At 41.9% G+C, this 15,847-nt stretch overlaps 4 protein-coding genes across 4 annotated transcripts; all 4 read left to right on the top strand.

The window, feature by feature from the left end:
* The first annotated feature begins 105 nt into the window (after positions 1-105).
* On the top strand, positions 106-972 carry l(1)10Bb (BUD31-like protein). Its single transcript, XM_017238888.3, has 2 exons — positions 106-327; positions 385-972. The coding sequence occupies exons 1-2, from the start codon at positions 234-236 to the stop codon at positions 723-725; spliced, it is 435 nt and encodes a 144-aa protein (XP_017094377.1). The 5' UTR covers positions 106-233; the 3' UTR covers positions 726-972.
* A 1,046-nt stretch (positions 973-2,018) lies between these two features.
* Positions 2,019-3,774, top strand: LOC108123698 (uncharacterized). The gene is made up of 3 exons (XM_017238976.3): positions 2,019-2,396; positions 2,614-3,531; positions 3,594-3,774. Exons 1-2 carry the CDS (start codon positions 2,240-2,242, stop codon positions 3,525-3,527), a joined length of 1,071 nt encoding a protein of 356 aa, XP_017094465.2. The 5' UTR covers positions 2,019-2,239; the 3' UTR covers positions 3,528-3,531; positions 3,594-3,774.
* A 26-nt stretch (positions 3,775-3,800) lies between these two features.
* sisA (sisterless A) lies at positions 3,801-5,180 on the top strand. Its single transcript, XM_017238977.3, has one exon. The coding sequence runs from the start codon at positions 4,490-4,492 to the stop codon at positions 5,057-5,059; it is 570 nt and encodes a 189-aa protein (XP_017094466.2). The 5' UTR covers positions 3,801-4,489; the 3' UTR covers positions 5,060-5,180.
* A 2,573-nt stretch (positions 5,181-7,753) lies between these two features.
* On the top strand, positions 7,754-9,690 carry Ir10a (Ionotropic receptor 10a). The gene is made up of 2 exons (XM_017238880.2): positions 7,754-8,514; positions 8,574-9,690. Exons 1-2 carry the CDS (start codon positions 7,754-7,756, stop codon positions 9,688-9,690), a joined length of 1,878 nt encoding a protein of 625 aa, XP_017094369.2.
* The last annotated feature ends 6,157 nt before the right edge of the window (positions 9,691-15,847 follow it).

The raw sequence follows: 15,847 nt of genomic DNA, 5'->3' as shown, positions 1-15,847 counted from the left end.
TTAGCTATCGATAGTTCGATAGTCGGTATTTTCTCTAAATATACCAAAACGAAAACGTTGCTTCGTCTCCAAGTCACAGGTCGCGTTAGTGATGGACCTATCGACATATCGATTAAGGTCCGCCACCAACTGAATTTTAGCGTCAGCTGTTGTTTTTTTCTGACAAACAACCATTTAAAACGTATTTTTGTCAAATATACTTCTTTTGACGCCACAGTTACTGCATAAACAAAATGCCCAAAGTACGCCGTAGTCGCAAGCCACCGCCAGATGGGTGGGAACTCATAGAACCCACTCTAGAGGAGCTGGAGCAAAAAATGCGCGAAGGTAGGAAAAGCGTGCCAGGCGTGGAAGAAAATGCTAACAATTTACAAATTTTTTTAGCTGAAACCGAACCGCATGAGGGAAAACGAATTACAGAATCTCTCTGGCCCATATTCAAGATACACCACCAGAAGACTCGCTACATATACGATCTGTTCTACCGGCGAAAGGCCATTAGCCGGGAACTGTACGACTACTGCCTGAAAGAGAAAATAGCTGATGGAAATTTGATTGCCAAGTGGAAGAAATCGGGCTATGAGAATCTGTGCTGTCTGCGCTGCATCCAAACCAGGGACACCAACTTCGGAACCAACTGCATCTGCCGAGTTCCCAAATCCAAGTTAGAAGAAGGCCGCATTGTCGAGTGTGTCCATTGCGGCTGCCGTGGATGTTCCGGCTAAGTGCTAAATCATCCAGATCATGTTAACCCCAATCGAGAGAATTCGTAGCATTTAGGAAATACCACAAAACATGTAGCACCATAGTTTCCATTGTAGAAGCCAATTTTTTTTTGTTTCGCCAGACAGGTTTCGCCCTAGTTTGTAAATACATTTTATACAAAACAAGCCGCTGAAATAAACGATTCTGTAAGTGACAAAGTGGAAAGCGAAATGCCATTGCGATTTCCATTGTCGATGCTGTAAATTACTCAATGCAAATCCTGAATTGGCAGTGGGGGGTCATCTAATGGGCCGCCCACGCAAACTATATCTACAGTGAGTATTGCCGAAGGATGATTGTTTTTTTTTTCAGTTTATTAAGCAAGTAATATAGATTTTATTGTATTTTGTTCATGTATATCGGGTATTAGATAAAGTGTCCTTGAAATGGCAGTGTAAATGTCCTGCTAATGGCTTTGCTATTTTCGCTTCTTGGTCCCTTAGCCGATATCTACTATACATAGATTTTAATTTAATGCCTTGGAGAATTTATTGCTGCGCTGACATAATTCAAACTCAATGTCGCTGGAGATGTGGATGCGGCGGCTTCTCCTCCATGTCCGTATTTATGGCCACCCGCTTCTCAATTTAATTTATTTCGAACGTCACTGAAAAAAAACGTATGCTATTGTTTAAAATTGGATAGTTGAAAAGATTTATTTAAATTCTATTAAATTTTAAATAGGGTCCTTTGCATGAAAATAGAAAAAGCCCTTGAAACAAGGACCCCTGACGTGCCAACGTTTCTCCCAGTGTCAATGTCAGACTTCAAGTGCTCCTGGGCGTTCAGGACGCTTATGGGGATAGGAGGTCAACTGGGATTTGGGTGAAAATGATTATAAATGGTTTTTTAATTATATTTGTCTGAATATTTTCTCATTTTTCCCCTCCCCCCCTCCGAAATAGAATCAAACGCAACGCAGAGTCGTCGATTTTATTGTGTTCACATGGAAAATACGTAATGAAAAATGGGGAAAAAGCGGAAAAATGGAAAATTATTGTCCATCTGGCGCTGACAGCTTCTACCCTCATTTGGCTAAATGAGATATTTGGAATTAAAACTGCTTTCGGCCACTAAAACTACTCAATTGTGTTGTCAATTATTGCGAAAAGTTATTTCCAGGATTTATGTTTTTTTCAGCGCGAAATTATGTCCGACATATGGCAGACTTAATTAATATTATAGTTTCTAGTTTTTTTTTTAGGTTTTTTAAGATTTCAGGAGCCAGTTAAATTTATTTCTAGGCTTGACTCAGTCTCACAAAACATATACTTTCTGAAACATCAAAGTAAAATACGTAAAATTTCTGTAGTAAAAGTTTTTTTTTTCGGAACCCTACCTACACTACCCTAACCAGAAGCGAATGTGGATATCAGTTGGATAACTCCTACTCCCATCATATCCTTATAGAATCCAGGAGCTTATACCACAATCTCATCTCATTCAATATCCACTCCTCTTAGTTTATAAGCAAATGGGAGCATGGAGGTCAAAAGCTGATTGTAAAGATACTGGATATTCAAATGGTTGCAAAGTGTTTAAAGATTTCGGTGATTCGGGTGATTCTGATAGTTTCGATGTCTTTGTTGATTTTTTTCAATATGTGGAGTATCGTTACAAGGATTTCGATCGTACGTAGAACTAACTATTTTATTTGAAAAACCCAATCACTATTTTTTATAATTTTTTGTAACAATTGAGGCAATGAAAAGAGTTTCGAATTCAAAAAAAAAAAAAATGATCATTCTTCACATCTGTGATATACGAGCTATGTATATATTTTTCAAACAGAAGTATCATCCAACCAAAAAAATATCAAAATGACCACCAACTTGTCTCCACTTGCAGCACAAGAACCACTGGAGTCCTCCTCGGATTCGTCCAGTGATTCGTCGGGCAGTGAATGCAAGGACTTGAGTCCGATATCGACGGCCAGGAGCAGTGACTCGTCCTCAGCGACGCACGACGAGTACAGTGTGTACTCTGTGCCGCCACTGGTCTTGAGTGGAAAGTGCTCACCCGTTCTACCGAACTTTGGGGGATCCGTATCGCCCTCCCTGTGCTCGTCGCTTTACAGCATCCCGTCCTCGGATGAATGTTCCTTTAGGTGCTCCCCGGACCGGCACTTGGATGATTCTTACTTTAAGTTCTCCCCGGACCAGCACTTGGATGTCAGTGCCTCGTCCTCGTATCATAGCCTTCATGAGCCGACCCCCACTCTGAGCCAAAGGTTCAATATCCTGCTCCTTGAGCTGTATGCCAGCCACGAGTGTCTGTGGAATGTCAATCACAGCCAGTTCTTGGATTGCGCCGCCAAGACCCAGGCCTGGAGCGAGGTGTCCTGCGAGCTGGAGAGGCACAACATGACCGTTGTCTCGCCAGATTTGTGTCGCCGCCGTATCGACGAGCTGCGCCACTTCGAGAGTCGCCACCGACTCCGCCAGATGCGGAGAGTTCAGCACCAACGACGCGTCGACTACGGCAAGAGGGTGACCTTGCACTTGGACCCAAAGACGCTGCGAGAGACCGAAGAGAAGCTGTCCTGCTCCATCTGTGCCGGATACAATGCCACTTCGAGATGGGCCAATCGTAGGACCCATGCCTTTCTGAAGCACCGGCAGTACGTACAGTGCCCCACCCGGAACATTTCCATGTCCATGACAGCCTTGGATCAGCGGGGGTTTGAACAGAGATCGCAGGAGTTGCTGCCGGAGGGGTACTTCGACCAGTGCTTCAAGTTCCTGGACAAGATCATTCAATAGCACGGTGAGTCCTTGGGTTTGTTTCTTAAAGTTCGGTTATGATCCTTTTTATTTCTCGCTTCCCAGGAAGACAAGTTACCGGACTATAATCACATCAAAAAAAAGTCAAGACTATTCAAAATTACGTTTCAACAAATTCTAGACTTAAATGAAATGGAAAATGACACATTCTTTGAAGGACTCCCACATCCTTTTAAAAAAAGAAGGGAATTATTATATTTCATAAAAATAAAAGTTTAGGAAAGTATATCGAATGTTTTTCTCTGGGGCTTAGGGATTAGGGGCCTAGTGGCTGTTAAATTAATGATTCCACTAGCTTCGCGGGATTTGTGGGTTAATCCCAGAGGCCACAACAAGCGGTAACTTGTTTACCCCGATTCCATAATGAAACCCTTATTACCTATTGGTGGGGAGTTTCCGAGCACACAGATACCAGATATAATATCAGGTAGTAACCTGCCAGCCGATAATCGAGGGGTTATCTCTTAGGGGCGATATGGCAGGCTAGTGAGATAAGGAAAGTGAGAACGTGACCTCTGTTATGATAGAGGTATGATACCTGGTACTCGCGGAACTCTTCACTTAAATTCAAAACAGAACCCAAAAGCTGAAAAGTAAATCCCTAATCATTGGTTTTAGGTAGTCTATCCTGTTACTTCCCCTTTGGGCAGCCCAGGTAGGAGGAGAATTCCCTAATCCCTTTGTTTACATCTCTGGGATTGGCTGACCAATAGACCCGGCCAACAGGTAGCCAGGTAGTCGTCCTGAACCTCAGTTTCGACACAAACAAGATCATAAAACCCAAAAGGGGCTGGCCCAAGATCCGATCATTCATGACCAATGATACCTGGGCAGGGGACCTGGAAAATGGGTATAAAAATGGGCGATTCTCGGGGTAGAGACATCATTACGCCTTGAGATTTCGACGAGAGCAGATCAACGTTAACACAAAATCAGCAAATATGGAACGCAGCCATCACTTGTATTTGCCGAAACTGAGCTACGCCCCGATGGGACACGTGTACGCCCCGTATACCGAGCATCCGGCGACAGGAAACTCCAAGCCGGAGCAGATCGAGGAGATGGTGGCCCAGCAACTGCACCACCTGAAGATGCACTACGCCGACGAGGAGCAGCGCTATGTGGACCAAATGATTCTTGAGAATCCTATCGTCGTGGAACGAAGAGCTCCTCCGCCACCGGCTCACTCCTCCGCCGGCCAAGTGGCCACTACTTCCAGCGGCCATCGAGGTGGCGTGGCCCGCTCCTCCGCCTCCGACAGCAAGGATGCCCAGCGCCAGAGGGCCGAGTCCTGCCGCAAATCCCGCTACAACAACAAGATCAAGAAGGCCCGGCTCCGATTCCGGCACAAGTTTGTGAGCGGACAGCTCCAGAAGAGCGCCGAGATGCTGGACACGATGCGAAGTGTGATCGCCCAGGCGGAACGGCAGTTGGTGGAGCGAGGACTGCCACGTTCCGTGCTGGAGCAGATGCGCCGGACCCACGGCCTGGACGCGGCCATGCAGCAGTGACGACGAGCAGGATGCAGCAGGACCTCAAAGGTCCTTGGACCTACTTAGCCCTAAGTGACCTTTTTTTTTTCTTGTTGACTATATTTAATGTATTATTAACTGTATTATTTGAAATAAACCATGTTAAGCCTACAAAAAACGCCAGAGTTCTTATTCCGCATGCCCTGTTCTGTTGCCTACTTTTCAGGGCAAGTAATATATCCTTCGTGACCCGTTGAAGGTAATCCCTTGGAAATTGGGCCACTGGCTCTGCGACGAGAGGGGAGAATCCATTTCGACTTGGTTAAGTTCAGTTCATTTGATCCAACATGATTGCACTTTGTTTCCCTCGATTCCGTAGCACTTTTCCCTGCATTTTTTTTTATTTTTTTGGACCTCCCCCTTTCTGGCCAAGAATTTCGTTGCCAAACGCAGCAAATGCAACGGAAATAATAGCCTTAAGAGGGGTAAGATTGTGGCTAAATTTGGCAGAGGGTACGATAGGGGGGATTCGTGCAGGACACCATAATATTTTATTCATTTAAATCTGCTTTAAAATCTGAAAGAAAAAGCTGGATTCTCTTTTTTAAAAGAGAAAGTACTTCCTGAAATAATACTCTTACATTGTCTTAACTGGGAAGTCTATATCTTTGGCAATATTTCATTGATCCTTAAGTGGAATACTTTCAAAGTTTTGTGGAATAATTCCCTTATTATAAAAATTAAAATCTAGGCCTTGAAAATTTTTTTAGATTTCTTTTTTAATTTTTCCCATGGGACTTCTTTAAAATTATAGGAATGGTGGGGAATGCGGTGTGTGACCCCTTACGATGTCTATATCTTTGCCAGTTCCGGTCCAATCCCAACTAGGAATACCTTAATCGATTCCAGAATCAAATCTCCACGAATCTGCATTAAAAAATATAAATCTACATTTTTAAAAATTTTCTTAAATTTTTTCCAAGAGACCCTTTGAAATTCTGGGATTGGTATAGAGTAGGTACACATATGGCCCTTTACGATGTCTATATCTTTGGCAGTTTCTATCCGATTCTTAAGATTCCAACCTGCATCGAAGATTATCCCTAGAAATTTTTTTAATATTATTTTTTTTTAATTTTTTCCTATGGGACCCCTTAAAAAATTCGGAAGAGAGCAAACCACCTATGTATATGGCACCTTCCGATGGGTATATCTTTACCAATTCCTATCCAATTCTTTTGCGGAATATCTTAAATGATTCGTAAGAATACAGGTATCATAAAGTCGCTACTATCGTCACGATTTATTTAAGAAGCAATGCATTTAGGAAAAATGGTCGGGAATAAAAGGAATGTAAAGCGGAAAGTATAAAATGCATTTCACCAGAATGGCCAATCGAATTTCAAGCTGATGTTCGCTCAAAAATTTCATTTCCACGTGCCGGGTTACAAATGATTCCATCGCCTTTTCGCTGTAGTAGCTGTAGTTTTCCCGCTGGCCCCTCCCTTGATTTTTCCGCATTTTCCACCTGGCTTGCACACGCACATCACCTCGGTCCTCGCTCCTCGCCCAGCTAACCAGCCTCATTCAAGTGCACACAACGGCCTCGTCATAATAATAAATGAGTGAAACGCTGCATCCAACTTTCCTCTTCTCGTCCTTACTTGATCCTGTTTTTATCCTTGTGAAAAGTGCCGGCAAAGAAGTTCAATTTGATTTTATCGCCGGACCATAAAAGTCCAGCCTCGTCTCGTGTTTCTGACGAATGCAGTTTTTGCAGAAGTTTCCCGTAAAATAATAGAAAATGAGGTCCTCGAATAAAGCATAAGGACAATAGCTATTTTCCATAGCTAATATATAATATATATATATATGGGATTAAAGGGAGCCAGGTCTAGCCCATGAATCGGCACATTTGACAGGAAATTAGGAACTAATATTGGCCGCCCTCTGAACCAAAAAAAAGCACAGACCCCACAGGACTCAACATGAAATCGAGTCCTGAATGAAAAGCTTTTTATCTGCGAGAAGCACCTGGCATAAGAACGAAATGGATAGAAAAAAAGGAACATTGTCCTTCTACTATTCACTACACGTTGCCATTGCCATGAATTGCTTTTTCAATTTTCTAATTTATTTTTCATTTTGAAAACTACAAACACACACGCACAGGACGAGAGTTTATTGATGGCTTTCCAAAGGACTCTTGGCAGTGAAAGTTGGCGGAAAAAGTGGAAATCTTTTCAACAGTGGTGTGGGTTTGGTTTAGTTTATAAAAAATACTAAAGATTTTAAGAGGGGTGTTAGGGAAGACTATAGAAACCTGGTACTAGGAATCTTTTAATATTAAGCTTTTAAGGTTAAGGTTTGACTTTTGGCTAAGGACTTCTTAAAGAAAGGATTTCAAAAAACTTTAAGGAAATCCTGATAAAATCTCCATATTAACTAGAACTCTAAAATATCCAATACTTAAAGCATTAAGATTAAGGACAATGATTTGGAAAGTCTTTAAGAAGGTATTAGAGCCCCTTGACACCAGGACACTATAATGATGTTTACTTGGGAGCTGCAGGACCCCCAACAGCTGACATAACGAGTCTATAATTGCCGGCGAACAAACAAACAAATTGCAGGTGTCAGAATTCCCGATTTCGGACCTTGGATGGGGGAGTGCCTGAGATTCGACTTCTTCGGCCACTTTGGGAGTCATTTGTGTTTACAATATCCAGTCGAATGGCAGTGTCTGGTTACTGGCCGATACTCTGTTTCGTGGTCCTGTGCCGTCTGAAGGACTCCCTGGGCCAACTGAACTCGACCCAAATGGATGAGGTCCTGGCGGCGCCCACGAGAGACTTGCCGCGATTGAGTCTCTGGCTTCGCGGCAGCAGGCAGCACCAGGACGAGGCTAATCCTTATGTACAGTGGTTCCTGCATCGCTCCAATATGTCACTGGAAATCCAGAGCTACGAGGAGAATCAGGAATGGGTGGAGGATCCCTTTGGAAGGGATAACGTTGCTCTAGTCGTGAGCTTGGACCTGATCCTGAGCAATCAGGGAGCTGCAGCTCCCATCGAAAAGGCCCCCATGTTCTTCTACATCCTGGAGGACCAAAGCCAGGACTTGACCCTCAACGAACTGGACATGCTGGAGGACAGTTGCCGCAAACTGTGGATGCTGCACAAGATCTACAATCGCTTCATCTTGGCCAGGGACTCCATTTGGATATACGATCCATTCCAGCATCGTGGCTCGTCCTTTGGCCAATTGATTCGGTACCATGGAGAGGAGCCTTTGAATAGGCTGCTCTTTCACGACATGCAGGGATATCCTCTGCGCATCCAGATGTTCAGATCCGTTTATACCAGGCCGGAAATGGATCCGGAAACGGGTCTCTTGGAGAGGGTGACGGGCGTGGACTTCCTGGTGGCCCAAACGCTCCAGGAACGTCTCAACTTTACGATGTTACTCCAGCAGCCGGATAAGAATTATTTTGGGTTGGTTCTGGTCCTTGTTCCAGGACATCTATTACTACAAAACACTATCTATTTTCCAGGGAACGCAGCGCCAATGGGAGTTATAATGGCGCCATAGGATCTATCGTAAACGATGGCCTGGACATCTGCCTGACGGGATTCTTCGTCAAGGACTACCTGGTGCAGCAGTACATGGACTTCACGGTGGCCGTCTACGACGATGAGTTGTGCATCTATGTCCCGAAAGCCAGTCGTATTCCCCAATCCATCCTGCCCATCTTCGCCGTGGGCTACGACATCTGGCTGGGGTTTATCCTGAGCGCCTTTGTGTGTGCTTTGATTTGGTTGATCCTGCGGATCATCAACCTGAAGCTCAGGATCAGGGACAGAAGCGACCAGCACCTGCTAAGCCAGGCCCTGGGAATCGTAGTCGATACGTGGGTGGTGTGGGTGAGGGTTAACCTGTCCCACTTGCCGGCCAGCTATGCTGAAAGGATGTTCATCGGGTCGTTGTGCCTGGTGAGCGTCATCTTCGGGGCCATTTTCGAGTCCAGTCTGGCCACTGTCTATATCCATCCCCTGTACTACAAGGACATCAACACCATGCAGGAGCTGGACGACAGCGGCCTGAAGGTCGTCTACAAGTACACCTCCATGGCGGATGACTTGTTCTTCAGCGAAACATCCCCGCTCTTCGCGAGCCTGAACAAGAAGCTCTCCTGGAATCGGAACCTCTACGCGGATGTGATCGACGATGTGGCCCGGAATGGTGGCAAGGCGGGTGTATCCCGGTACACCTCCCTCACCCTGGAGTCCTCGCACTTTATGCTACTCCGCAAAATCTGGGTCGTTCCAGAGTGCCCCAAATACTACACCATATCCTACGTAATGCCGCGGGACTCCCCTTGGGAGGATGCCGTAAATGCTCTTCTCTTGAGGCTCCTTAGTTCGGGACTAATTGTAAAGTGGATACATGACGCCAAGGCCAGGGTGGACATCAAGATGGGCTTGTCCTTCATGGGAGGGGACTCTGACTCGGACCTCCTAAGAGTCCTTACTATCGGAGACCTGCAGTTGGCCTTCTATGTGGTGATTGGCGGGAATTTGTTGGCCTTTTTGGGATTTTTTATGGAACACTTTTGGCAGAGATTATTGAACAAGGGGATACTGTCCAGTAAGGGTTTTTTGATGAAATAAAACAGAGATACTAACCGAGAATATTTGATTGTTTTAACGCATTTATTTTCTGGCCAAATATTCAATTAAAAAAGCGCCTAAAGGCAGACTAAGCATGCCTAGTTTGGCCCGAATTGGAGGATGTCCTGTCGATCCAGTCAGTGGAGCATAGTCGAGTGAATTTCAGCGAACATTTTCATTTCATTTTCGTTTGCACCGTTTGCAAATTTCATTTTCCAGAGGCCGGCGGTGAAATTGAGGCAGCAATTTAAACACACACTGCCACACACATTGCCACACACGCACGCATAGACGGGCCAATATAATTTGGCCAAGTTAACAATGATACGCTCCAGCGGCGATTGCAATTGTGGCCGAGAGAACACCAGTCACTGGCCAAATCGAATTGGCAGCCTCCAAAATTCAGTTGGCGGTTCAAGGTTGTCATTACATATGCAGAGTGACGAGACAGTGGAGGTTGGCTATAAGGGATTTGGCTAAAAGAGTGGTTTCAAAGGACTTCTTACAAAAATTTAAATTTTAAAATAAGAAATGGCTCATACGTAGTGTGGTTTCACAGATCTTTTATCAATCGAATCAGAAATCGTTTAAGGTACTCCGCATAAGAATCGGATAAGAATTGGGGAAGATATAGACATCGCAGTGGGCCCTATAGAGGAAAACACCATTTTCAGGAAAAATATATATATTTATTGGACCGTTTTGACCTTTCTGCGATTAAAAACCTTTGCTTCGAGACTTTACTTATTTTTTCTAATCCAAGAGCTCTGTGGTATGGCTTTTGAATTTTTTCAAACACAGTAGCCCTTGGGTTTCATGTGCCTGGCATTTGGAGCTCTCTAGCTCATTCGTTGTTCGACTGTTGAACAGAACACTTCGTTTATTTTCTAAGTTATCGAATTAACGTAATCGTATATAGAGGATTATAAGAGGATGCCCATCGAACCCTGGCTACTACGAGGCTTTTGATGTCCCGGCTTATCCATGGAGCGGCGTGTGACTCAACTGGGGATGGGTCATCAACGAATGAAGCCACGAATGAGATCCATGATGGGACTAGACTAGCCTGTGGGAACGAGCTGCCTGGAGACGATGCGCACATCCAACAAAAAAATGATTTCTGTTTCTGTTTCTGTTTTATTCACACAATAGTATCTGAGGCCGCAGATACTACCAAGAGGCTAGAAGTACTCGACAGTCAACCCTTTGACTTACACTATGATTTTTCCCAAAAAGTGCAGGGTATGCAGTCAATTAGGGCAATCAGTTAGGAAATTGATGTAACATTTATGTTCCGGAAATATATGTATATGGATTATGGCATGAAAGAAATTTTGAAAGACATTTTTATTCACAAAAGGGTTTTTTGGGGGATTAGGTTTGAGGGGATATTGTATGGGGCTATTATGGGGCGACAAGTGGGTAGAACAGAAGGGTAGGAATAAATTTATAAAATAGAAAAAGGTCTAATATACGAATGAATAATTATATACCAGAATCTAAAATTACTTATACGCAGTGTATTTTTTCTATAAAGTCTATACCTTTTTTCTAACAAAACTTATTCCTTTTTTGATTATTTTTTATAAAAATATACTATACTTTATTATAGTATAGTATAGTATTATACTATATTATAACTAAAATCTATTTTAGTTAATCCCCACTGTGGCCATCTCGGTTACACAAACACTCTCGCTCGTCAATCGGTTGGCTGGAAATTTGCGTTTATTTGGCATTTTGGGTTTCTGCACACGAAATGACAATTAAACAGCCGCAATGCGAGTGACAACAACAACAACAACAACAACAACAACAAAATATGTGAGAATACAACATCAGGGGAGTAACAGGATTCAGGATTTCGTGAAACAGTTTATTTAAATATTCAAATCCGAAAGGAGGAGGCAGGAGGAGGTACCGACAGGATGTGGGTGATCCAGGAGGACACATGAAATATGCGCAGCTCAAGTCATCTTATCGTGACAGAAACAGCAACACTTACAAAATGGCTGCGGGAAATGGCAACTTTTGGAGGATTTTGACAAAATGGCGCTGCCGTCAGTACCGTTACAGCATTCCTAACCCTTAAGGGAGACACACATCTATGAAAGAGCTAAGCTTGTGTATTTTGCATATTTTTTGAGGAAATCAAGAACATACATAATTAAATAAATAAAAAAAAAATAAAAACAAAATCTATAAAGTAACTAGGATTTTTGGCAACTGATGAAGCCAAAACAATAGAGACACAAAAGGACATTTCCAGGACACGTGCCAGGCATGCTAATGAAGCACAAACGGAACTGCTGCTGCTGCTGATTCTCTGATTTAAATATCAGACCAGATGTTACCTCCCCTTCACCCCCACACCCTCCTCCGATGACGGGAAAAAAAGTCGAAAATAATCGAATTTGATGATCTCGTTAATGGGATATTGAAAGGCACGTACTTTCCGTAGCCCGTCCCGTCCCGTCCAGCTATGTAGTTTCGCTTAGTGGTTCATTTATAGTTAATTAATGGCTCGGATTGGTTTTTTGGGTTTCTGTCCAGATGTTTTATGTATTTCCATAAATGTTTTTCAACAGAAAATAACCATATTTATGACCGAAAATAAAAAAACTTAAGATTATTGCAAACTGAGAGATTTTGCTGAAATGTGGAGGCCACTAAGAGATGAAATATTGATCCTTAATTTTGCTTAAGATTTAAGATGAATTTAATTATTTAAGAGGAGGCTATAATTTATTAGAAAATATCAAAAGCCTTGCTTGAAACTTTAAGTTCCCTGAAACTCTCTCTTCATGTTTATTTAATTTAATAAACTCTCTTTTTTTTGCAAATATTTTGTTCTCTTGAGCTTCACATTCCAGCTAAAAATAAACTGGAAGATTTAAAAAAAAAAAAAGAGTACCAGCACCATAAGGAAACGTAATGAATAACGAAAATCTAGAAAAACCAGGCACGCGCACTTTTGGAGAAACATCAAAATTTTTGGTTTATTTCCAACTCATAACTTTTGTTTATCTTTGGCTGTTTTTTTTGGATCCTATTTGGATCCTACCCCCACTACCCCCGCCGCTACACACCCCATCGTCGCCATCTTCTACGCCATCATCGTCTGCTTCTTGCTCTTTTTTTTTCCAGCCTGGATGCTGCTTGTTCTTGCGCTTCTTGCGGAGCATCTCGCTCTGCCCTGCATTTTGTTTTTATCCGCGGACGCGTGCGGTTCTAAAAAAAAAAAAACAAGAAAAGAAAAAAGTGAAAACTGTAAATGTAATAGAAAGTGAAATAAATCAGTGTTTTTCTTTTTCATTGTTCTATTGTTGTTGTTGTTGTTGCTGCTGCACTTGCGCCGGCTAAGTGTTTTTCAATAAACCTTGAGAGGCCCCAAACGGGAATATGATTAAGAGCGTTTCGCTCAGTTCTCCGGCGATCAGTGGCTAGAAAGGAACGCGAAAAGAAAAGTGAAAGTACCACAATTTAAGAAAGTGGCCATAAAATAGAATGAGTGCTGTGTTTTTTTCCTGTGTTTGTGATTTTTTTTTTTAATTTAAAATATTACTTTTTTAAAATACAAAACTTTTTTTCGTTCGTTTCGTTAAAATAATAAATTCCATCCGTGTATAATAATTTAACCCTGTATGGTTTTTTTTGTTGTTTATGGTGAGTAGTAGAAGAAGAAGACTAACAAAAAAAAAACATGGGTGGCTCTCCCTGCTGCCATTCGTTTGCTTTTTGTCTATTTTCCAGTTCAATTTGTGTGTTTGTTTGTGTGTTTTTATACAAAACGAAAATTTTTATTACGCCTGATAGTGAGAAATTATGGTAATTTATTTCGCCTGCATTTTGTGGCCCTACATCGGATGGTAGCGACTATGAAATATGCTGGAATTTGACATATTATTAGTTTTTTTTTTTTGTCAATTTTTCCAGAGGCTCCCATAGGCTCTCCTTTAAAGGCAATAATAATTACTCTACTGTTTTCTACTACTAATTCTACTACTGTTTTTGCTCTCCTCCTCCTTCTTATGCTTCGGGAGTAACAACAACAACAAGGATCACAGCATCCTTAGCTGCTCTCAATGCACTTGTTTGTTGTTGTGCGAACTGTACTTTTTGCTCCATCCTTTTGTCTCTTTGGGGTGGGTTTGTTTGCTTAGATTGGAGTTGGGCTCCCTTAAGAGTTGCTCTCTCTTACGGTTGACTTTGCACCGTGATAAGTGATATTTCCTCTCACCTTGGAAGGATGAGAAGGATGTGTAGAATGAGTAACGAAAGTTGTTGGGCGTATTTATAGACAGCTTTTCTGCTTAAATATATAGACAGCTTAAATTGTTAATTATTGTTTTATATTTATTATTTAATTATTTATAAAAATTAATTTTTTAAAAAACTAAAATACCCATCTGTTATGTACAGGGTAACATTCATAACAGTGACGCCGCCAAAAGAAACAAATTTTTTCAATTAGTTTATATCGACTTGAACATGTTTTTGCAGGATTGTTTTTATTTGTATTTTTTGTTATTGTTTTTGTGGCGTCAAAGACAAGCCGCAAAAGTTTTCGATTCAAAAATTCATCCGCCTTGTTTATTTGATATTTTTTTTTTCGATTTCGATTTGGATGTGGATGTGGATGCCCTGATTTTTATACCCTTGCAGAGGGTATTATAATTTTGTCCAAAAGTGTGCAACGCAGTGAAGGAGACATCTCCGACCCTATAAAGTATATATATTCTTGATCAGGATCACCTCCTGAGTTGATATGAGTATGTCCGTCTGTCCGTCTGTCCGTCTGTCTGTCTGTCTGTTTCTACGCGAACTAGTCTCTCAGTTTTAAAGCTATCGACTTGAAACTTTGCACACACCCTTCTTTCCTTTGCACGCAGTATATAAGTCGGAACGGCCCGGATCGGCCGACTATATCCTATAGCTGCCATATAACTGATTGATCGGAAATGGTATAACTTTTGTGTTTTTAGAGTTAGAGAGTTCAAATTTGATATGAGAGCTATTTTTGGCAAAATAATATGACATGCCAAATTTCATAAGGATCGGCCGACTATATCCTATAGCTGCCATATAACTGAACGATCGGAAATGACCCAACTTTCGTGTTTTTGATGATAGAAAGCTGGCACTTGGTACACATTCTATTTTTGGTCAGTTAATCCGACCTACAAAGTTTCATTAGGATCGGTTGACTATATCTTATAGCTGACATATAACTGAACGATCGGAAATGGTATTTGGTAGAAATATTAAATTTCGTATTTTTGAAGATAGAAGCTTGGGACTTTTTTTTAGATTTTTTATTGTAATTAATTGGTTTTATTATGATGTAATCATAAGGATCGGCCAACTATATCCGATGTTTGCGCTATATATTCGGTTTTAGCTGCAAGGGTATATCAACTTCGGCTCCGCCCGAAGTTAGCTTTGCTTTCTTGTTCTGGCCTGGCCTCGTAGTGCCATTTTTAAATATCAAAAGCCACTAATGTATTTAAGGAAATTATTGAATGCTCTGCCCGACTCCAATTGCGCTGCCCAGAGGTAATGGTGGGCGGCATTCGACACGCCCACTGGCGTTAAACTTAATTGGCAATCATAATAATTAATGCGGCTATTATATGTATGTATGTATGTGGCCATGTAAATGGGGAATCAGACAAAACCATATTTATGTTATGAATCCCGAAGCAAGTGGCAGTGGCAGGAGGGGAGGGAGTACTCAGGGCTGGGCAATTTACCTTCCAAAAACCCAAACACCTGAGCGATGGTGGGAATCGTAACTCATGGAATGCAACACTTTCGCTCTCACTCTCACTATCGGTATCTGTCAGATACAGAACTGTGTGCATAGCTATAGTATCTGTGCATTTCATAGTTTGCAGTTTTCCCATTTAGCGCTGACGTTGTCACTGAATTGTCAACTGCAAATGTGAATTGAAAGTCATTTTTGAAAAATTGAATTTTGTGGAACGAGAAATGGCAGGTAGGGGGCAGGTGTGAGGGGTTTATGAATAAAAGATGGAAAATATTTTGATTTTAGTAACTTGAATATATGGGTAGTTATGATACCCGGTACTTGTTGGTTACTTGTTTTCAAAAAAAAGATACTTTTTAAAGTATCTAGCTACAAAAGCTTTTCCGA

This window comes from Drosophila bipectinata, chromosome XR (assembly GCF_030179905.1).
Source record: "Drosophila bipectinata strain 14024-0381.07 chromosome XR, DbipHiC1v2, whole genome shotgun sequence".
Taxonomy (NCBI): Eukaryota; Metazoa; Arthropoda; class Insecta; order Diptera; family Drosophilidae; genus Drosophila; species Drosophila bipectinata.
The sequence above is the reverse complement of the archived record's forward strand: the minus strand, read 5'-3'. Positions and strand labels throughout refer to the sequence as shown.